The 24,556-nt window shown below is 38.3% G+C and overlaps 1 protein-coding gene across 1 annotated transcript in view; it reads left to right on the top strand.

The window, feature by feature from the left end:
* Window positions 1-1,748: 1,748 nt before the first annotated feature.
* The window catches only part of LOC149436039 (uncharacterized), a 30,362-nt gene continuing 7,554 nt past the window's right edge, over window positions 1,749-24,556 (top strand). Inside the window, exon 1 of the mRNA XM_089662097.1 lies at window positions 1,749-2,080. Coding sequence (XP_089518223.1) covers window positions 1,749-2,080 — 332 coding nt within the window. The remainder of the gene's footprint in view (window positions 2,081-24,556) is intronic.

The following is a 24,556-nucleotide window of genomic DNA, read 5'->3' as shown; positions in this document are numbered from 1 at the left end:
TATGTCTTGTAAACTATTTTCACACTTTTTTTTATGTTTTCATTTATCTAGCCCTGTGTCATCTGGGATTTTTCTTCCCTTGAGTACTTCTAAAGCATAGCATATATTTAAAAGCAAATAATATTGTTTCCTTCTTGCTGCAGGATATATTAATAAAACAAATATTTGGGGAAAAAACAAATCAACCTATATAGTCTTACAATCCCTTATAATTGTGGTTAACAAAGAAACAATAATCTGGAACCCTAATCCAGTGACATTATTTGGAACTTCAAGTCTTTACATGGTTATCACCTAAATATTTGTGGAGAAGAGCTGTGTCTAGTCAAATTTATTGATCTTGTCTGTTGTCAAATGTCACTTACATGATCTTCCAAATGTAAATTTGTTATTTGAGTGCCGTCACTTGTAACTACTGTAGGTCAGAAGTAGTAGTACATTGTTATACTGTAGCACAGCTATTAACCATCATTTTTTACTTTTGTTTTGTCTGAAGAGCTAAACAGTAGTACATTGTTACCCTATACAAATAGTAATGTGACAAAAGGTTTGATACTGTATAAAAGGGTATCATAATTATCATGTGCCTAGGGCACCATGATCTCTACATACAGCCCTTTGTATAAGAGGTTATATATTAGTTCAATAACCTTTAGTCACAGCCTAGGGAAATTATTTTCAAGCATCCAATAAGTTCAATAATAGTGTGAACTAACTTGGTCCTATTTTTAAAAGCTAGAGTATTCAAGTTACTAAGACAGTGCCTGAAAAAAAGGCTTCTGCTGGTCATTGTTGGTGATTAGTTATTCTGTTCTGCATCTTGTACGAGTTAAAGTGTATGTATGGTCAACATTTATTTTAAGTTTTGGATAGCATTAGAAAGGGTTAAACCCCCTGTAAATTTATTTAGTTGCTGTTTTTGTCCCGTAGGGGAGATTATTTTGTACTTCTTGTCCCAGAGATGCATGAAGTAAAAGGAAATCTTCACCAAAGTAGGTGTCCCTAAGTAAAGATTTCCTCTTACCTACTCTTCTGTATTTCCCATTACTTTCTGTCTCAATGAGAATGATCACCAGGACAACTTGAGAGGGTGTGTTTACCTAATGGGGACACAGACAGCAATAAAAATCTAATGTGGTTCTAACCCATCCCTTCTATATCCAAAACTATTAAAAAACATTTTGACTATACATAAATATTTAGATCTCTACCTGTTTTATGGATTCTGCTGTTCATTTTTCTGCTGCCAGCTTCAGTCTCTTGTCTGCCTTGACCTCTAGCCAATTCTAAAGTTGTTTAGTATACATTATAAATACAGTTCTTAGTCTAGGAATTCTAAAATCAGGTCATACATTTTAAAAGTGTTATTTACTAGTGTTTGCATTTCCTTTGGGGAAAAAAAAGGATAGGGAAAGTAATTTATTTATTATAGGTACTTGTATAGAGCCGTCAATTTACGCCACGCTTTACATATATATTGTACATTCACATCAGTCCCTAACCCTCAAGGGGTATACAATCTAAGGTACCTAACTCACATTCATACATAAATATACTAGGCCCAATTTAGACAGGAGCCAATTAACCTACCAGCATGTCTTTGGAGTGTGGGAGGAAACCAGAGGAAACCCACACAGGCACAGGGAGAACATGCAAACTCCAGGCAGGTGGTGCTGTGGTTGGGATTTGAACCAATGACGCTAGTACTGCCAGGTGGGCGTGCTAACTACTTAGCCACTGTGCTGCCCATGGTACTTAACACAAATTTTGGGACAACTGGGACATCTAGAAGGCCAATGGACTTCTGTGGTAAAGACAAAGCTCAAAGGGAGACTGATGCAATGGTGGACCTTATTCAGCAGATGCCCAAAATGGCAGATTTGCAGTCTATCACTTCTAATAATAAAAATGCTCTATTAGCAGCAGTTTTGGATCTGATAGAGGAAATACAGCGAGTGGATCACTGTCTATCCGAGGTAGAGCAGGTCGCTAATCACCATGACACTGACATACCAGACCTACAGAACTTGGCAGCCAGGCACACAAACCATCTTATTGACATGAATCATAAACTTGAAGGGTAAGAGTACAACAAGCCTTTACGTTCAATGGATCTGATGTCAATGTATTCAAGGATCTCTCTCCTATAACCTTACAAAATTAGGAGGGCATTGCATCCATTGTTATCAGTGTTGAGGGAAAATAACATTGTCTACAGATGTAAGTTTCCTTTTGGTCTGGCCACAACCCGCCAGGGCAGGACGGCCACCATACAGACCCAGAATAACCTCCCACTGTTTGGCATTCCACCAGTGCTTGTTTCAGATTGATACCAGGAGTTCTTATGATCAGATTCTGAGATGGACATTCCTTGACCCCCTTTGAAAGAGTATACCCAGAGACAGAGAAACCACTTTTTTCAGCCTTACTACAGGTGCCGGATCGCAGAACACCAGGAAGAGGAAGCATAATAATAATAATCTCCCTGAAAGGGTTTATATGTGGCCCACTACTCTTTACTGAGCTGGATTTGTTCCATATTGACAGTTTAAGTATTCCCAGCATCTGCCTTTTGTTTTTCAAGTTTTGGTTAGCCTGAGTCCCAGAGGACTGGTCTAGTTCTTTCGAAACCACAGTTTACCTGCTCAGTGTAATACTTCTGTACACTGAGCAGGTAGAGTCCATTGTGCAGATTTTCTAAAACTGGTGCATTCAGAATCCGGTGCAGCTCTGCATGGTAGCCAATCAGCTTTTAACTTCAGCTTGTTCAGTTAACCTTTGGCAATAAAACCTTGGTCCTGATTAGTTTCTATGCAGAGCTGCACCAGATTTTGCACTTTCCAGTTTTAGTAAATAACCCCCACGTCTTTAGAGACAGTTAGCATGTGTGGCACACTTTTTCTCCTGTGTTTTTGTATGCTTTAATCTTGAAGTTACACAGGAATGATCTTTGTATAGCAGTTACAACTGTTTCTTACTATGTGTTATTCCATGTCTTGCACCTAAATTGTCCTGTTCTATATTAGTGTTTAGGTGTAACCCTGTGTCACACAACTATGTTTATGCAGTATTTTATTTCATTTTTTTTACTCATGTTCTGGAAGAACTGATTCTCACCCATTTTATAGAGCAGATTTTTATAGAGCTAAATTTGACCACAAAGTCAGAGGGAGAGGCACCCCAACTCCCCTTCCCTTAGCTGTGCCACTACTTTACCCCATAAATGTTGTATTGCTTAGTTGCCATAGTTTCTTGGGCCCTTTTTTGGTGTGTACCTTAGTTTTTTTTATATGAGCTCTATGCTTCTGGTCATAAATTAAGGGCATATCTTGGATTAGTCTCCCCACATCATGCTTGTTAACGGTTTTAATTTGTGTTGACATAAAAATTGTACTATTAGTAGTTTTAGTTTAAAAAAGCAAGAGATTTCTGGCAGCAATTTTTTTCATTTCACATTTGATGGCCATGTTGCTCATCCTAAAAAGAATTTATTTTTCTGCTTTGCCATGTGGCATATGTCTATGGCTATAGCCCTGAGACTGGGGTGCTGGGTAGACAAGGTTTGTTGTAAGTTGAAATTCCCTCCAGATGGCATAGTTGTGATCACCACAACTTTTATTACCCAACACAATATTGCATTTCAGCCCAGCTGACTTACATTCAGAGTTTAGTAGTGGGTGCAAACTAGGTCTCCTATTCTCACCTGGAATTTTCTTATTTTTCCTGTCTTTTTCCTTCCTTCCTTCTATATTGCACAGACTCTTCCTTCTCTCTCTTCCCCCCTCTTTCCCCCTAGGGAGATATCTTTCCCCCTTCCCATCCTTTTTTACTTTCTTCACTACAAGATAGGCTGCTATAGTGACTCGGATTGGGTCCTTTCGACAGAAGACTAATTGCTTGTTTCAAATTGGCCTAGAATGATGAGGCCCAAAGTTTGGTATACAGCACATGACATGTCCATAGATTTCCTATAATTGAATGTTAAAGGACTTAATATTCCAGAAAAGAGGACACAGATTCTACATGAACTGCACAAGCACAGGGTACAGATTGTGTTTCTCCAGGAAATGCACTTCAAAAGATCATGTACACCAAGATTTTCCAACCACAGATATCCTTTGGTGTACCATGCTTCTTTGGATATTTCTAAAACGAAGGGTTTAGTAATTCTAATTGCTAAGAATCTTCCCTTTCAAGTAAGTGAACAGCTGGCAGATCCCAAAAGTCAGTTCCAATCTTTAATAGGTATTCTGGACCCTCGGCCCATTTACTACTCCAACAAAAAACAGGCCGATCTCCAATCTCAATTAGCCCAAATTAACAAGCTTGAAATGATTGAAATGACTAGCTAACAAATGCAGGCAGCTTCCGCTCTCACTGCATTGATTCAGGCAAGAAATTAGCTGCTTGAGGAGTTACAACAATTTCTGGTTGAGTGTGAAGTTTTGCTTCGTCCTTTTTTCCTATGAGCATTCAAAAGAAAGTAGTAAATTCTTTACAAGGACTTTGCAGGAGAGGAAAGCCGATATGATTGTGCATACTATGCGTGACAAACGGAGGAAATTGTACTGCAAAACTGAAGAGATAACTTGTCTGTCCGTCTGATTCCCCCCAGCAATTTCCAAAAAACAATCAGTGGTAAAGACTTTTTAGTGGCTGTCAAACAGATGGAACCCAGTAAAAAGACCAGCACAGATGAGCTTACCAGTTCAATAATATAAAAGTCTTCAGAGCTCTTGACACCATATTTTCTGTCAGCTTTTAATTCTCCATCTAGAGTCATATCATCCAGCTGCACCTAAGCACCATCTTGAGGCCCACATACCAGTCATCAACAAAAAGGAGAGAGATGTTAAATTGTATGCTATGATTTTTGTGGACCACCTCCTTCCACTTTTCTCTTCATGGGGTTCTCTTGACAAAGTAAGCTTCAAGAGAAGCCAGTGAAAATACTATCAAAACTCAGAAAAAATGCAGGAGCAGCAAGTGTAGTCAGCTAATGATGTATGTTCAGTCTGTGGATGCTAAGACAGGATAGCCTTGGACTACATGATGGCTGTACTTGCTTCACTCGGTCTTTGTAACAATATGTGTAATACAATTGGAGTTTTTTATATATATAAAGGCCAGAGTAAAGATCAATGGTTACCTGTCAGACACCTTCCAAATAACAAATGGAACTCATCAGGGATGTCCTCTTTACCAATCATTTTCATTTTGTCCCTAGAGCCATTTTTGCAGAACGTACATGCTATCCCAGAGGTTAGAGGCATTTGGGTGATGCAAACAGCAGTTTTTGCAGGTGATATGATGCTTTTCTTATCTGACCCTTTAACCAGCCTCCCAACCTTGCTTTTGGAACTAAAATTTAATGGACAGATCTCAAATTTGCAGATTAACTATGCAATGTCTCAATATTTCTCTCTCTCTGGACCTGGTTCATACCTGCTAACACGTATTCACATGGAAAACAGAGGCAGTTACATTCCAGGAGGTTCAGCTGCTGCCACTTTGAATACACACAACACCTGTATCTACCTACCACTACTAAAAACTCTGCAGCAAGAGCTTATATGCTGAAAAAAACATGGTTCCCCTGGTTTGGGAGTGATGCCATTCTGAAATTGAACATACTTCCTAGAATACTGTACTTGTTTCAGGCTATTCCTCTTAGTATCCTGTCGGCCACATTGAAAAAAGTTTCCAGCACTTATATTTGGGGGAAGGCTATCCCACAACTAAAATTTAAGGCAGCATCTGACTCCCTAATGCTAAACTCTATACACTCTATAAAGCATGCCAATTGACAAGAATAGTGGAGTGGCATACTCACTCGGGCTTAAACGATTAGACTTTTCTGGTAAGGTTGTTTGTGTGGAAAGCTTTGGAGACAATGCCATGGAACACTGTTGGGGGGGGTTAATTCTTAGCATTCACACCTCTGATTGGGGCAATGCTACACAGCTTTCTTACCATGTAAATCATCGACTCATACTTCAAGCTAGACAACATCTCTACATTAAAACCTGGATTTCCCTTCTGGCCTGTAAGGGACTGCAAAGGCCAGACTAATGTGAACTGACCCTGAGAAAGGGGTTTTTACTATCACGCATAAGGGTTCCCTAAATGTGACTACAAAGGAGAAAAATATCAAGGTTTACATGATAGTATAGAACCCCCTCCCTACTTTGCAAGTTATTCCTTAATACGTCTGACTAATGTTGGAGATACAAGCTTGAAGTGGGAACTATATTGTGCTACATGTATAGTGGCTCTGCCCCAATATTCAATCTTACTGGGCTACAGTTTATGACATAACCTCTAAAGTCACTAGTTGCCCTCTCAAATTCTCAGCGACTCAATATTTACCTCACTACTCTTTGGTTATGAGGGGCGCTTAACACAAATCTTTTGCCATGCATGTGATAAATACAGCATGCATGTGTATCCCCATAAACTGGTGTGCATGTCACATACCATCTCTAAAGGAATAGTTCACTAGATTTAATAGGGTGACAAATATGCATTTGTCTCAGGATATACTGGTGAAATGTAGAAATGTAGTAAATGTAGTAATGTCTGGGATTTTTAATTCCATTTCAAACATCTGCTGAATAAAATGACAATAGGTTTGATTTACTAAAATTGGAGAATGCAAAATCTGGTGCAGCTCTGCACAGAAACCAATCAGCTTCCAAGTTTTATTGTCAAATGCTTAAATGAACAAGCTGAAGTTAAAGACTGATTGGCTACCATGCACAGCTGCACCAGATTTTACACTATTCAGTTTTAATAAATCAACCCCACTATGTCAGCTGTTCACTGAAGAGATGGTAACCGGTTTGGTGGTGCTTATTGTCTCCAATTTCGTGGACATACTTTCATGCTGAGGGAAGATGTGGATATGACTGAATATATTAGCTTCACCTTCTTAAAATGTTCCTTGCCTATGGACTGACAGCCTATCCTTGCCCCTGTCTTTCCTAGCTTTTATTTTGTTCTCCTTCCTCACTTCCTTTTTTCTATTTATTCCAACATATTATAGGTGATTGCCCATGCAAGATTTTGTTGTTGGGGCTATCACCTTCATTCCGTAGTTATTGCTTTGAGAAGTTCTTTATTATTATTATTATACAGTATTTATATAGCGCCAAAGGGTGCGCCTGAAGGTGAGTAGGGTAGGTGACAGTCTGATGGATTGGGGTAGGGAGTTCCAGAGGATGGGGGAAGTCCTGGAGAAGTCCTGCAATCGGGCTTGGGAGGAGGAGACCAGGGAGCTAGAGAGCAGGAGGTCCTGTGAGGAGCGGAGGGCACGGGTAGGGTAGAATCTGGGTATCAGGTCAGTTATGTAGTTCGGGGCGGCATTGTGAATGGCCTTGTAGGTCAGGGTTAGCAGCTTGAACTTGATGCGTTGGGCAATCGGGAGCCAATGAAGGGATTGGCAGAGGGGGGAGGCAGATGTGGAGCTCTTGGTGAGGTGGATGAGTCTGGCCGAGGTGGATGAGTTCTTGTGTGTTTCCTTAGATTTTTCAATATCCCATCCGTAACCAAAACATAAAATAGAGTCCAAATGGTTGAGTAGCTGTACACTGAAAGGATCTAGATTACCTCCATTTTGTTGATGTACGCCATTTTAAGTATTAAGTTAGGTTTTTGCAGATATACTGGAAGTTTAATGAAACTGTTTCAGTTTGCACAAGGATGTATAAACAATGATAAGATGTCCCTGAGCTTTCTGTGTCCAGCAGATTTTCAGAAAGCTAGCAGAAACGGTTTATACCAAGAAATGTATATGTCGTGTTTCATGTAGTCAGCTTATGATGGAAAGTTACAAATTGCAGTTTTGAAACTCGCTCCTCCTCCCTTTTTAATTCTGTTCTGTACTCTATATAACCTTAGTAATGTCTAATAAACTTTGAACATCTTTGAACATAAGCTGCCATTATTCCGTGTTCATAGGGTGTTCCCAGAATTCTGCTGATAAACCAGGAATCTCTCTACAGATCGGGGGTCTCTGAAGGAATAAAGAAAATCGATCCTCTGGTGTGCATTTATTATCATAAGTTGGTGGAGCCTAGGCTACTGCTCTATGTACGTATTTGGTACACATAACGTTCTTCAGAAGCCATATTATGTAACTTTTTGTAATGTACTTGTTTTCTCAAGTGCCAGATCAGAGTTGTACGCTTGCTATGTACATGCTGTTTGTCACCCTGTATGCATTGTAAAACATCAAAAAAACATTTTATGGAAATAGAAAGAAAAAAAGATACCCAACTGCAAAAGAATCTCAACAAGCACACAATTTTGCAATAATTGACTGTGGTAAAACATGTGACATGCGTGAACTGATCAGTTAAAAATAGTAATAAATGGGTTGAGATGTGCAGATCACAGTTTGTCACTGATCACGCCACCGCTGCAAAAGCTCAAAAAGAGCAAGTAATCCACATCATCACTATTGCCACATGTGACATGCTCTGATCCTAGATATGGTCTTACATCTTAAAAACAAGGAGCAGAGTGCTATTTTATAGAGATGGAGAGAGGGAGTGTTGATCTACTGCCCTCAGTGTTATTCCTGTCATTCCTATATCTACAACTTCAAGTGGTAGCCTCAACATTTAAGGCTAATAGGTCTATTAATTTACCAAACTGCTTACAGACAAGCTATGTCTACATTTTTGTTACTTGACAACAAATCTGACGTTCTTACATTTTTCATACTGAAAAACTTTAAAACCCAACTATCAGGAGAGCTCAGTGAACATGTGTCTTCCATTTCATTCTTATTGTCTGATTTCTTAACTGTGATAATCAGGCTACTGAACATGGATTATCCCATTGTATGAACACTGCCACCAAGTTTTTGCTTTTTAACAGCACCATCATCATTGCCACCCTTTGACTTCATGTTTTGTCCTTGATAGTGCATGGATTTTTAAGACATAAATGGGTCTGAGAATGTATTTAGAAGACTCAAACTTTTTGCTGGTCTTACACTATGAAAAAAACAGTGAGGGCCAAGCACAGGCTGATCTTCAATCTTTACAGCAGGTGCAATTGTAATATTTATGCAGCACCTGCATAAGGGAGCAAAGCCATCAAAAAGTACATAATGCAGCTCAGCAGCAATGTTTGTTGATTTGAGGGCCTTCACCCTTCTCACTTTATTGGCACCTGACATAGCATGGATCCATTTGAAGAGGTCCACAAATGTATATATAGAAATAAGCATGACATTAAAAGAAATGTTTAGTAAAAAAAAATGCTAGTTAGTTATGCTAACCCTATGGCTTCAATACGTTTAGAGTCACTGAACTGGAATAACTTGGAAGATAAAGAATTGTCATTTTACTAGCAGTTAATAATAAAGAGACCCAGCTGTCAACAATCCATACTACTACCAACACCACCTTAACTGATCTTTTATCTAGTTTACCACTCTGCCATCTTGCTACAACAACTTCGCAGAAATTGGACCATCAACAAAATCACCTTGCCTTATATAAATCAAAAGAAACATGCAAAAAACTCCAAGGCCCAGTATCACAGATTGAATAGATATTTAATCAGCAATTAAACTAACAAAGGGAGAAATAGACAATCATTACACCAAAAACATGGCACTGCCGCCAAGCATCTGGAATGCGCAATGACATTTCAGGTACATTCCGCCTGACTAGTTTTTCATAAGTACACATCTTCAGGGGACTGCAGACTTTCCTGGCTTTCCTTTTTCAGATTTTTGTCCTGTTGTTGACCTGTCTAGGTAAGAGCATGAATTATGCCATAACTGAGTTGATTTACTAAAGGTAAATAGGTTGTTTCCTTTGCATGGGAAGTTGCACTTTTCAAGTGAATTTGCTCCAGATTCTAGTAAATGAATTAAAGCTCTGCTGACTTCCATCACTCAAACATGTGCAAAAAAAAATGACTTTTTTGTTTTCTTTTTTTACATGCATGTGATTGAGTACTCTTTCCAAAATTAAATGTCACCTCACCACATTTACTAAGCTCTGGGGCACATTCCCTTGCAAAGTGCAATTTTCTTTGCAAAGTGAACAATCTATTTGGCTTCAGTAAATCAACCCCAATATCTGTGAGTAGCTTCAGTCAATTCCATCCAATGCAATCACACAGTTTAGAATATCTAGTCTGATCACTATTTTATCGTAAAACTTAGGAAATGTGTTTAATTTGTCAATGTGTAGAATTTAGAAATGAGAGACTGACACGGTTATGAAAGATATGTATCCTTTCCAAAGTTTGCCAATATGAATGCTTTCCTATGTGTGACTTTTTACTAGACCCTCTGCCATAAACTGTGACAAGTTGACAAGCTGAGATTTGTAGGTCTGCAGAAAAAGGGAAAAGAGGTGCCGAGTTCCGAAGTTTGGACTAGTGCAATAGAATAATGGTGTAAAGGAGTAAGAAAAAAATTATAAAGTAATTTAAAATGCTATAATGTATATTGTTTTTACAGGAGACCAGAATTTACAATAAGATCCTAAGGTCTAATATGTTGAAAAATGCTGATAAGCTAATGGAGAGAGTAATTAGCCTGAAAAGAAATATTAACCTCCCTGGCGGTATTCCCGAGTGTAGCTCGGGGTAAAATTTCAGTACCACAAGCGGTATCCCCAACCTACACTCGGGCTTACCATAGGGATTCCCTGCAGCGCTTACCTTGTCCTTCGCTCCCGCGATGTGTCGCCTGCAGCGTCCCCGGCCATCTCCTCCGGTCGATGCCGGCTTCCATGTTCCTGTCCCTGTGACGTCGGGACGTGCGGAACCGGTAGCAAATTTGAAAGTTTTAAAAAATTTCATTTTTTTAAAAACGATTATTACATAGCAAAACATTGCTATTTCACTTACATTTTGTCCCTAGTGCTTTGTCCTGTGCCCTGCCTGCATTTTGACTGTTCTTTCTGCCTGGAAACTGGGAAAAGTCCATGGCGTCCAAAAAGCGTCTCTTTAGGTCAAAATCAGTTTTAGCTAGAGAACAGCAATAGTAAATCAGGATCCACTTGCAGAATTGAGTGATAATGATTCGTGGGGAAATTCGTCATCAGACACTGAAAACGATTCTGCGACTTTGCTCAGCGATGTGCGAAACTATATTTCAAATTTCTGTGTTTTGGGTTTGATTATATTATTGAATTAAATTTATTATATTATTATTTTTTATGATTATTTATTAAATTATAATTTACGATTTCGTGTTTCAAGTTTTATCATATCCGGAATGTTTACTAGACTCTTGTTCGGACAGATTTTAGTAAGGTATTCCTAAAAATGACAGGCCTAAAATAAAAAAACTACATATTTCCATGGAAAATAATGGTACCGCTTTCAGTACCAAAAATCTGAAATAATCATACCGACAGGGAGGTTAAACTGTACAAGCCTACACTGCTGACAATTGGTGGAGGACCTGAGATAGGATGTGCAGACATGAAGTTTAATATCTCTTTTCCAGCCTGTGTAATATCCTTGTCCTTAATTTAGGCCAATTCTATGCTTAAGATCAGGGACAATATTGATATAGCTGACAGTGACAGGTGCTGCAGAAGGGAGAATTCTGACCTCTGTGTTGTGCTTGACAGATATTTTGGTCTGTTGAATTATGAGAACTTCCTAAAACTCTGTCACCTTCATTGTGGTAATTGATAATTAATGGTTGTGTGAGACAATTGTAAAGACCTTATCTACAGACTAAGAATTCGTTCATATGGTAAAATTTGGGAAATTTGTTTAATCTGTCAATGTGTATAATTTAGAAATCTAGAAATGAGAGACTGACACAGTTACGGAAGATATGTATCCTTTCCAAAGTTTTTCAATGCTGCTTTACACTCAAAGGGGTTGATTCAAGATGGAGAAATTATTAAGACACTACAACGTAATTTACCTTAGTCAATCCACAGGAAAAATTGTCATAAAGGTTACATACATTGGTTTTTCCACATGGGGTGAACATTTGTCTACTGAGTTCTTTTTCGTTATCTTAACTTGTGAACTGTTATTTTATTGCTTTATTGAAGCCAGTGTTGTTCCTTAAGGGGTAACAATCATGTGTGGTAACTTTTTATACTGATTCATGAGGGACAATGAAATAACACTGACAGTGATATAATAGTTCAAGTGGTGTTTTACCAATGCTTATAAATAGGCTTAATATAGCAAGTTAGGTTTTTTGTGTGAATTGAAATTTAAATGATATGAGATATTAAGGAGATTGATTGAAAAACATACAACCATAAGCATATGAAAGTATGAAAAACGGAATACTGATTATGAAAGGACCCTGGTTGAATGCTTAAAAAATTGAAATTATAAAGTTTAGTCAGGTATTATTATGATTATGGGGTAAAAATGTCCTTAGCATATTTTAAATAGTATTTAACAAATGGGGTACAAAGTTTGTGTTCTTTTCAACTTACTTGAGCCATTCAGCACATTCATGGGGAGAGCGGGAGGTTGAGAAGGGATTAAAATGTATATATGATAGCGGTCAATACTATGATCTTTGGGTACAACTTTCAGTGTTCAAATGACCACACCAGTTCTCTCTTGCAGAAGTCATTTTCTCTTTTGTTAATGCAAGAAATACATGAGCCAATTACAATTATCCAGTACGCTGAAAAATTTCTGATAGGTACAATGGGCATATGTATTTTGTTCTTGGTTTGCTAACAAACTCAGATGTTGGGCTTGATTTTCATAAGTGGTGCATTACTCGTTTCACATTTCCTATGAGAATCACACAGGGTATGACAAGTGTTGATAAGTATCTATAGTTTTTTCCTCTATGTTTATTGATCAATTTGGCTCTGAAAGTTGTGTTGGATATGCTTTTATATCACATATATATATATATATATATATATATATATTATACAGGGTAAATGAGATATGGTATTGGGAAATAATGCAAGGAAAAGAGAGGCAATTCTATGAATAAGTACAGTTTCTGTGACTATGTGTTTTGTGTACGTGGGAGAATTTCCTGGGATGGGAAGAGTAATTTACCACTTAAGATGTAGTATCTGAACCACTATAAAAGGGTGGGGGGTGTTTAACAGTTTTCCCCAAATGTATTGTCCCCTCCAGAATAGAGAGAAAATTGACAGATATATTGCGGCTTTGAAAAGATCAAGTTGCTAAATCTATTAGTTGCAGGAATGAAAATGGAAGGATGTACTGAGGCTAACACTAATGAGGCACACACCTAGGAAGCCTTCTTGCTTTTGAATGACCCTTTTTGATAAAGCACCAGAGACTGAACTTTGTTTTTCCTCATAGCTGACATCTTTTGAAGTTTTGAGTGGACTTGTAATGCATTTGTGTCATGCACTGACTGACCTGCATTCCCAAGTATGTTACCAGATGTTGAGCTAAGAGACATTCTACACCGTCTCAGTACCAAGACTGAGAAATGGTGAAGCACCACTTTGCGGAGCCTCTGCAGCCTTGTCCGGGAGGAACCTCACAAGATCTTGCTGACTACTGCTATGTAAAGGGTGAAAGTAAGCCCACCTGGATTCACACCTCCCATTGTGGAAGCTTTACCTCCTTTGAGATGACAGCCTCCAGGCCTGTTTCTGCAATTGGGTCACCTGCCAAAAAAAAAAGCTGCTCCCTGAGCAAAATGGGGCCTTCCAAAAAGAAAGTTGGTGTTGTTGCTGCTTAACCACTTCAAGTCCAGACACTTTCACCTTCTTCCAGTCCACGCCAATTTTAAGCTTTCAGCGCTATCACACTTTGAATGACAATTGCGCAGTCATGCAACACTGTACCCATATTCATTTTTTAGCATTTTTTTTGAGACAGATAAAACTTTATTTTGCTGGTATTTATTTACCACTGGGATTTTTATTTTTTTGCTATATAAAAGGAAAATTCCAAACTTTTTGAAAAAAAAGTGTTTTTCTTATAACATTTTGCAAATAAATAATCTTTCTTCATAAATCTTGGCCAATATGTATTCATCTATCTTTTTAATAAAAAAAAAAAAAACCCAAATTAGTTTATAACCAAAAATTATAATTTTTCAGACATTTTTGTCACATTTTTATTTTATTTTTTATATTAATATTTATGTCACCCTAGCAGTAGAGTGTCACCATAGTGACACTGTACTACTTGTGGGGGGTGATGAAGATTTTTTTTTCTTTTTTTACACTGATTGCTTTTACACCCATAAAGGCTGTAAAAGCAATCATTTATCCTTCTCTCTGGCTGCATTCTTGCAGCCATTGAGAAATACTGTGTGAGCTGTCACATGGTACAAGGCTGCTGTGAATAGCCTTGTACCATGTGACCTCTGTGATCATTTACAGATTTCACTAGTAGTAAGCAGGGGCGGACTGACAACTCATGGGGCCCCTGTGTCCTTGCCCAAACTCAAAAAAGCCTATGAAAAAGGTACCAGAGGCATCTCATGGGACCCCCTACTGACCCCGGGCCCTCGGGCACAGCGGGCACTAGATCGGACACAGCAGGCACCAGATCACGGTGCGCACACTTCCAGGGAGCACGCACAGGCAGGGAAGCAGGGAGGACATTTATAAATGGCCACCCACTCCTGCAATGCTCCCTTTCAGCCGTTTATATACATGGGCCGGACGGGAAATGGTAAACTACTGCCTTTTAGCCTGACAAAATTACTTAAGCCCAGCTGGCCATTTATATTTTATGTTGCCCTGTCTTGAGTGGGCCTTCCATGGATCCAAGAATGAATGTCCTTATTACCTTGCTACAGTCTCTAGCTGCTGCTCAAGCTCTGTGGAACATCAATGCTTTGATGCAGTTAGACATATGAACTTGGACTATCAGTTAGGTGTGTAGCCATTTTCCTGCAAAAGTGGACTTTCGTCAAATAGGATTCTTTTTATTTGAGCTCCAAATGGGTGGACTCTCTCTCTTGGGATGTTTTGTGTAGCAGGAACACTTCACATTTCTGGAGAAATTAGCCTTACCCAAATCCTGCATATTTTACTGAATGCTTAGTTAGATGATTGCATTAATGAAAGGTTACGAAAATGTTTTTTACTGAGGACTGGGGAAAGTCTTTTGAGTTGAGTAGACAAACTCACTGATTGGAAAATGTATTTTTGATTATGTGATAAACGAATTTCCTCTCTGGCAACTGTGCCACTGCTTTAGCAGGGCTATGGGTAGATAACAAGGTATGTCTTCCCATAGAAGAAAGCTGCCAGAACCAGAACTTTTATAAATTGTGGGACCAGGAGAACTCCTTGAGGAACAGAGGCCCACAGTTGACAAACTTAGGATAGACATGATTGTTGTATGAATGAGTAATTTTATGTTTGCTAGATACAACAAAAAGGGGGAACTGTCAAGCAAGTAGGCCTTAGATATCAAATAAATATAAAATAAATACATCCCTCCCTAGATTGTAAGCTCCAAGGAGCAGGGCCCTCCTAACCCTCTTGTATTGAACTGTATCATTGCTGTATTGTCTCCCGTTATATTGTAAAGCACTCAGCAAACTGTTGGTGATATATATCATGTATAATGATAACAATATTTTTCCCTACGAAAGCCAATTCTGGGACTGTCAGCAGCATGCGAGATGTTTATCTCTCCAGCATAATCTGAACAGGAACACTCATGTTATTCAAATATTTTTTGACCAAAACCAGTCTGAAAGGCATCACTAGATAGGGGAATCTTGCTTGTATGTATGACCACCCTTGGATGACTGTGTAACATTGGCGGACTGACAACTCATGGGGCCCCTGGGCAATAGGGGATCATGGGGCCCCTGTGTCCTTGCCTAACTCAAAAAAGCCTATGAAAAAGGTACCAGGAGCATCTCATGGGGCCCCCTACTGACCCCGGGCCCTCAGGCAGTGCCCGAGTTTCCAAATGGTCAGTCCGCCCCTGCTGTGTAAACCCATGTTACTAAATATAGGTGTAATATGTTGCTAAAGCTGACATTAGCTTGCTGGCTGCACACTTCCAAGTTTGATAACAGAGGTAAAACCTGTTACTGCAGTGCATTGTACTATGTGCATTGTGGTGCCCCAACACACAATTGCTGCCATTTGTATTACAGTACACCACAAAGCATATAGAAGGCTGCTACAGCTGAGAACCTTTTTGTGTTGCTTTGTGTTGCTGGCCTATTCAAAATGAATAGGCTGACCTAACTTGGCCAGCTTCTCTGCATGAAAACAGGGGTGCAACACATGTAAATGTAACAGTCCTTACAAAAACCCATAACAAGAAAAACTAGAGATGCAGCCACATAAAACACACCTTTTCATTACAGGCTGAAAGGTGGTTGTGTCCTTCAATGGGATTACTAACAGGAAGCTTGCTGTGTACAGTATATTTTCCATTACCAAAGCTTTATAGAAATTATAGTCCATTCTGATGAGTTGTTGAGACCTTTATTATTTTTTATGCACATCTGAATGTGATTTAAAACTCTTTGCTATAGAGAAAGTTACAAGACGGATTTATTGACCATTAGTCATTCTGAATCCAAATGTTATAAGTATTCCATTTAGGTGCAACATTTTAGCCTAATTCAGTTTTAAATTGAATTTGGGTATTATAATGCTGAATGGTTGATTTCAGTGTCATTTTTTATTAGATATAGAATGAGAAATAATTTATTTGTCTGCCATTCTGTTATCATCAATTTATCCGTCTGTTTCAGAAAGAAAGAACTACATATCATACTTACAATCGGTTTGCTTTTGATGTACCTGTGGAATTATTTTAGGATTTATCTTTTTTCATTTATATAATCTGTAACGTTTTCAATTCTGCTAATCTGATTGTCCTTTTACTAGCAGTTACATAATTTCTTCCATATTCCAGCAGTTTAATCTTTTTTTTTTTATTTTGCTTTTTTTTTTTTTAAATAGGATTTCATTCTTTTTGTCTTTTTGGTCCCATTCTTAGCAAAGTATAATATACTGTATACTGTACGATGAGATGATTTCATAATATATAGTTTTAAGAAAAATCATATTTTATGCACAGTTTTATCATGAAAGGAATGTTCATAATGAATTCTTACAACTGAAATTCCAGTAGTCCTGGCTCTTCTAGTGAAGGTTTGAAAATCAAAGTTTATCTGACACTGGTTGTTATCTTCAGTTTGCCTGCAGAATCTTTTTAAAGATTAAAGTAGATGTAATCCTCCTAACTGGATGACATTTTGTTTGTTTAAATGTGTGAAACAATTGCCATCTTTTTTTTTTTTTTTAGAAAATACTGTTTTTCACTTTTTTATTCTTTGCCACAACTCAGAGCTGTTGACCACCTGCATCAACTTCGGGGGCAGGAGGGATTTACTAAAACTGGAGCACTCAAAATTTGGTGCAGCTGTGCATGGTAGCCAAACAGCTTCTAACACCCAGGTCACATCAGGTGCGACTTGGCATGCCATGCGACTTGCAAATCATATGCCAAGTCGCACTCTATTGTCTGCTATTAGAGCGATCATATCAGTGCAGTTCTGACTTGGTCGGATTCGCACCAATTTCTAAAGTAGTACATGCACTACTTTTGGTGCGATTTGCATAGACATCTGTGTCAGATGTCTTGCAAATCGCACATCAAATCGGAAAGTCACCTGATTTTGAAATCTTGCGACTTCACTGTAAGTCGCACGATTTCAAAATCAGCTTTGATGTGACCGGGGTGTAACTTCAGCTTGTTCAATTAGCCCTCATGCACACTAGACATTTTGATAACGCTGGTAATGTTAGAGTCACATTAAAAATGTGAGTTTTTAAGCATTTTTTAGTGTTTAGCAGTGTTTTTCCACGTTTGCGATTTTTAGCTTTTTTTAGCAAAAAAAAAAAATTGGGGGGTCAAAAAAAGTCCAAAAATGCCGGTTTGCTGCGTTTTAACGCATTTTCAGTGTTATAGCATTTTTACAGCTAAAAAAACTCCTCTAGAAACCCACTAGTTCTGGGTTTTTTTTCCAGCCAAAAAAGTCCCAGCCCCAAAATGTTGATTACAGTCTATGTGTGCATGGACACATAGGATAACATGCTGGGGAGTTTACTAGCTGTAGAAAAAAATGTCAAAAGCCAAAAACAGCCGCGGTAAAAACATCAAGTGTGCATGAGGACTTAAGCTTTGACAATAAAACCTAGACGCAGATTGGTTCCTATGCAGAGCTGCACCAGATTTTGCACTATGCAATTTTAGTAAATAACCCCCATTATGTCTATAAGCACGCACTACAGCAATGTCAGCATGGAATTTTTCTTGGTGGATTTCTTGATGACAACAGTGAACCATGCCTGTACTGTGTATGCTAGAACTTTTCCAACAGAAGCCATTTGAGAGGATGGCAACACAGAGCACGAATAAAACACAAGGACAGAGCATTGTCACCGTATAGCAGTAAGTTCCTGAAGAAGGATCCCTATGGCAGGATCATCAACTATTATTTTCTTGAAAGCTACAGATTTAAAAAATAAATACATTGAGAATGACTTTGAAATAACATCATTAAGCTTCTATAATATTTAACTAATTGGATTTATATTTACACAAACCCTTTCCTGAGAAAAACCCAGGGTTGCCACTGCTGATTTTTAATTCTGCAAGTGCTAGTTCCTAGGTTGTCATGCTGACCATCTGTTTTTTTTTTTGTTTTTTTTACAATAACCCAGAAGTATGCTGATTAGGGGTACTGGCTTAACCCTGACTCTCTTTTTACATACTCGCTGTAGCTCAGTGATTTAGAAAGTATTCAGATGGTCAGTATAATATCCAAAGAACTAAGATTATTACAAAGAACTTAGTAGCCTCCTTGTTTATGGCCCCCTTCACTCTTGCGAATGGAGAAATGTGCAATCATATGCAGTAACCCAAACGAGGATTCCCAGAGGTTAGCTGAAAAAGGCAGCCCCAGTGGTAATAAACCCAACACCAAAATGTATTAGATGGCAGTTTACCAACCATTAGATGTGGTGGCTGCATCAGTTTTCTTTTTCTTTTTTTTTTTTTGTAGGCTTTTTCCCCTTCGTATGCACCTGTGATCTTGGCCAGTAACACACCTGATCTGAATACAATAACAAACTGAAACCAAACTCTAGCTAACACTAAAGCAGGCCATAGACAGGTTGAACATTGGCCGATTTTTCGAACGATAAACAAAAAATCTGTCGTTCGTTCGGCCGACGTTACCAACAACGATTAAAAAAATCAGCCGACAAAATCATAAAGTTCACCCCATAACTTCTGTCCCTTGCAGGTCACGGATCATGCGCAAATTTTTTATCGTTAAAATGATCGGCTAATTTGGCCATCATTGCCGGGAAAATCGGCCAATCGGTCGATCGGCCACGAATTTTCCAACATGACCGATAATCTCAAAGTGCAAAAAGCCCGAAAAACGGTTGACCAATTAACCCACTAACAGTGCGAAAATCGGCCGATTTTCAAACCATCTATGGCCGGCATTAAGTCCTCATGCACACTTGACATTTTTACAGTGGCTGTTTTTGGCTTTTGACGTTTTTTTCTACAGCCAGTAAACCCCCCAGCATGTTATGCTATGTGTCCATGCACACAGACTGTAATCAATGTTTTTTGGCTGGGAAAAAAAAACCCAGGACTAGTGGGTTTCTAGGAGTTTTTTAGCTGTAAAGTGCTCTAACACTGAAAAATGTGGCAAAACGTGGTAAAATGCTGCAAACCAGCATTTTGGGACTTTTTTTTACCAAAAATAATTTTTTTTGGTAAAAAAACGCTAAAAAATGCAAACGTGGGAAAAGCAGCAAAACACCACTAAATGCTAATGCAAAAATGCTAAAAAAAAGCTGAAAAACTCACATTTTTAACATGACTTTACATAGCTAACGTTACCAGCGTTATCAAAACGTCCAGAGTGCATGAAGGCTCATAATCAGTAACAGCAAACTGTTTTTTCCTTTTTGCAATAAAGGTTTTGTGTAAATAAATAAATGCCGATGATTTTATGGATTGGTAAATGGATTGGCTCATCAATGTAAACTGATACATTTTGCTGGAGAGCTTGCACTTCTGAGAAACAGCAGACCTGCTGGCTGAATGAAAGATAAAAATAGAAGAAAGCCAAAAAGGAAACTAATACAGCCATCACATCTATGAAATGGTAAGCTGCAATATAATAAATGTTTGCTTTTGGGTTTAATACTGCTTTAGGCTCCGTTCACACCGATGCATGTTTTAGTGCTTCTTTGCAGAAACTCACTACAGTCCATTTAACATGGTTTCCTATGGAACATGTTCACATCTATGTTTTTTTGAGCTGCTGCGTTTTTGGAAAGGGTCAGGGATGGTTTTAAAAACATAAAGCAGAATTTTTGCTACAATAGAGTTCAATGGAGAAGCTGCTAAAATACATGGTAGTTCATTTTTGCCGCATTTTATTTTGCCCAACAACAAAAAAAATTCCACTTAAAAAAAGAGCTGAACAAAGTGCAAAATGCATCAAAAACACATCAAAAACGCAAAATGAACTGCAAAAAGCACTGCAAAGTGGACAAAAAGCAAACTGCATAGATGTGAACAGAGCCTTAAAACCAATAGGGAGCAAACAGCTCCCAGAGATAATTACAACAGTTCACATGTAATCACTCATGGAGCAATTACCTGCGAGTGATTGGCCCTGAATACAGACTAAAGAACTAATGTGTCATGGTTCCTGCACTCTAGACATAACCTTGGTGCATTCCAAAAGTGATTCAGACCATTATGCCTCATTTACATTTGTGGTGGGCAGTAAAAACACATGGTTGAGCTATGTTTTTACTGCCCTAATCATTCCTCTTTAAACTGAAAAAGCAGTAGACAGGGGTGTTCACATGCTGCAGCAAAAAGTATACTTGCTGGCATGAATGGGGCCCCACCACTACTGCCTTGCATCCACTGCTATGAATGGGGCCTTGTCATTACTGCCCCATCCACCTGAATGGGGTTTTGCAGCTACCACCCCACAATGTTGTGAAATGCATAGTGATGCATGTTTTAGGGGTTAACACCAATCCTGAGGAGGCAACACAATTACTTTTCACTGCCAGTCAAATATCCACTGAAAAGTGGTCCATGACTGATCACTTTTCATAGGACCAATGCTTTTGTAAATGAACCCTTACAGCTCCATCAGACACTCACAGGATTTAACAGGAGTATATCCATGTCAATGCTCTTTAAATGAATTACTTTATATTGCTGGGGCACAACCCAGTGCCTACAGATAGAGGTGATATAAAAGAGGTGCAGGTGCTTTAAAAGATCTGTTGTGGTGTACTGGCAGCACATTTAAAATAAATAGACTGCCTTGCCATAATGTATGGTAATATGCATGTGGTATGCAATGCAAAGGTGCAAATCTGACCTAAAAGAATATAAAAAAGTGTCAAGTAAATTATTCATGTAACACAATATTCTCACTGCATCACCAATAATGCGCGTCATAGCTCATGTATTCATATAAACGTGCATATAAACATGAAATGTGACTTATAGATACCTAATCTTTTACATTGATTATTATTTCAGATGTCTATAAGTGTCTTACATAGTCATCACGCAATGTAAAAAAACATGAAAATAAAATGGAAAATTGTATCACATGCTTACCATAATTTTTCTTTCCTGGAGCCAATCCATGGTGGCATACATGTGGTTGTATGCTGCCATATTGGTTCCAGGAAAAGAGAAAATTGTATCAAATACTTACCGTAATGTTCCTTTCCTGGCGTCAATCCATGATAGCATACTTCCACATGTATGCTGCCATGTTGGCACCAGGAAATAAATAATAACACATATGCAGTTATTTACTAAAAATGAAGAGTGCAAAATCTGGTGCAGCTCTGCATAGAAACCAATCAGATTCCAGGTTTTATTGCCAAAGCTTAACTGAACAAGCTGAAGTTAGAATCTGATTGGCTACCATGTACAGCTACACCAGATTCTGAGTGCACCAGTTTTTGTTAATCTACCCCACAAACGTCTGGTGATCAGAACAATGTCCAACAATAAAGTCCTTCCAATGTGTTTCAACTAAGTGTTGTACTTCATGCAATCTTCATACGTCCTTAATGTGCATAGAGAGTATAGAGGGTCCCACCGCCATTCACACTGCGTTCTCACCTTAATAAAGTGGACCTATTTGAATATTTGTGCATTCACCTTTAACGGGGCATCTGACCTTTTTTTTTTTGTCAAATAGGTCTACCCATTAAGGTGAGAGCAGAGTGTGAATGATGGTGGGACCCTCTATGCTTTATATGCACACTAGTTGAAACATATTGAAGGGACTTTATTGTTGAACATTTTCTTGGTTTGTGTTATTACTTATTTATTTTTATGTTTGTTTTAAATTGAGTGATGGCTATGTAGGACACTTATTTTAGAGAATAATTTCTATATAGGCATCAATAAGTCACGATTCATGTTTATATTCACATGAATGCATGAGCTGTGACATTTGCTATTGGTGATGCAATGTGAATATTGTGTTATATCAATAAGTTGCGCAACACTTTTTTTTTTATATAACTGAGGGTGTGGGAATAGACATTACAGTGTAAGCAGCAACTAATTTGTTTTTCTACATTAATTTATTTGGTTGATTAGTACAGAGAGGATTACGCAGAGGATACCTCTATATTATTTTGACCTAAAAGATTGACAACCACTTGTACAGGCCTCTCAAATTGGCTGCCACAAACTGCAACCAACACTGACACATACATTTACAGCTTCTTTTGTTACAGACAACTGCCCTCCCTCCCCCCTTCCTTAAAGGATAAGTTCACATTTTAACAAAAAATAATAAATGAACATTTTTTTTGCAGGTAAAAAAATGTACATTTATTATTGTTGGTTTCTGGATCCTCTAAAGCATTGCACCAGCGATCAGCAGATTGAAATAAATAGAAATGCATCCAGGTGTGTGTCAATGTGCATGATGAGGCATGTAAACGCACCATGATGCACATCGATGCTTTGAGAAAGTGTTATGCCTATTGCAGAATAGAACCTGTTCCTGACTCTCTATGGGTTCCTAGCTAAACCCCTCCTTTTTCGTAACACTCGTTTTTAATGTTCTCTTCTTATTGTTGCCATTGTATACATTTTGACCATGTAGACAATTAGCTTTGGTACATGATTTGGTAATTCTGTACTGCTCTATTACTATTTAAAAACTCAATAAAAAGATTGAAACAATAGAATCTGTTCCTGCTGGCCATTTTAATCAAAGAACATCTCGGTGTGTGGCATTCCTGTTGCTGGTACAATTGCGCGTAATGATTCATGCTGAAAATCAGGATATTGTGACAAAATGCATTGAAATCAAGGCTCCACTCCATAACTTGAAGAGAGTTGCGGCAATATTGCATTGTATCAGCATTTAGGATCTGCTAAACCCCTAGGTAAGAAGAGGGCAAAGAGGACCTGTGATGTCACCAACCAAGACCAAAACCAGGGAAGTATGGATGATTCAAATGGAGTAGGGGGCAAATGGAAGGGGAACCCATTGTTGGTCTTCAAAGTACTATAACTTTACATATATCAAAAGTTAAGGATAAAATGTATGAACATTCTGTTATACAAAATGTCATTGGCTCTTGTGGTCATCCCTTCCTGTCAATCACAGTGATTAACTATCTCCAAAGAGAAGCAGCTGATAATATGCATATAGGTGCTTGGCAAAAAATTTTGATAGGGTTTTTCTTAGGGTTGCCACCTCATCCCTTTAATGCAGGTCATACATTATTATTATAATACAGGATTTATATAGCACCAACAGTTTGCTCAGCGCTTTACAATATAACGGGAGACAATACAGCAACAATACAGTTCAATACAAGAGGGAATCCTTACATCCTTAAAATCTAGGAAGGTTTGAATTCCAAATTATTTTTCGTCTGAAAATTGGAAACGTCGTTCGCTCGGTAATCCGATGGCGCCATCATTGATTTCGAAAATCGGCCAACCAAGTCATAAAGTTCACCCTATATAACATGCAAAACTTCTGTTCCTTCAAGGTCACAGCTCATGTGCATAGTCTTTAAGGAAAAACGATTGTACGATTTGACCGTCATTGAGTCGAAAATCGGTCGTTTTTCACGAATTTTCCAACATCCAATCACCGAAAAGGGGAGGAACCTCGAAAATCGGCCGGTGCCATTGACCTACAAACAGAGCGATAATCGTCTGACTATTCTTAGGTCCGATTTGTGGAAGAAAAATCGGTCGATTTTCGACCCATGTATGTTCGGCCTAAAACCAAGCACATAATTACACAGGTTCTGAGGCTAATTTCACGCAGATAAAGCATTAAGTGAGTTTAATTACCACCTTAATCAGCCACAGAACCTGTGTAAATAGCATGTGTTCGGGTTTACAGGGATGAAGTGGCAACCCTAGTTTTTATACTCACAAATTTGCTTTAAGTTATTTATGCTACGCAGGTGTATCTAACACATAAAAAAATACTTGTATTAAAATAAAGCAATAAAAAAGTGCAGTGTTTATCAGAATCACAAGCAAGATA

The sequence above is a fragment of the Staurois parvus genome, unplaced genomic scaffold (genome assembly GCF_062004578.1).
Source record: "Staurois parvus isolate SC_StPar_1 unplaced genomic scaffold, SC_StPar_1.0 ptg001432l, whole genome shotgun sequence".
Lineage (NCBI taxonomy): Eukaryota > Metazoa > Chordata > Amphibia > Anura > Ranidae > Staurois > Staurois parvus.
Note: the sequence above shows the minus strand (reverse complement) of the source record. Positions and strands in the feature narration are given on the sequence as shown.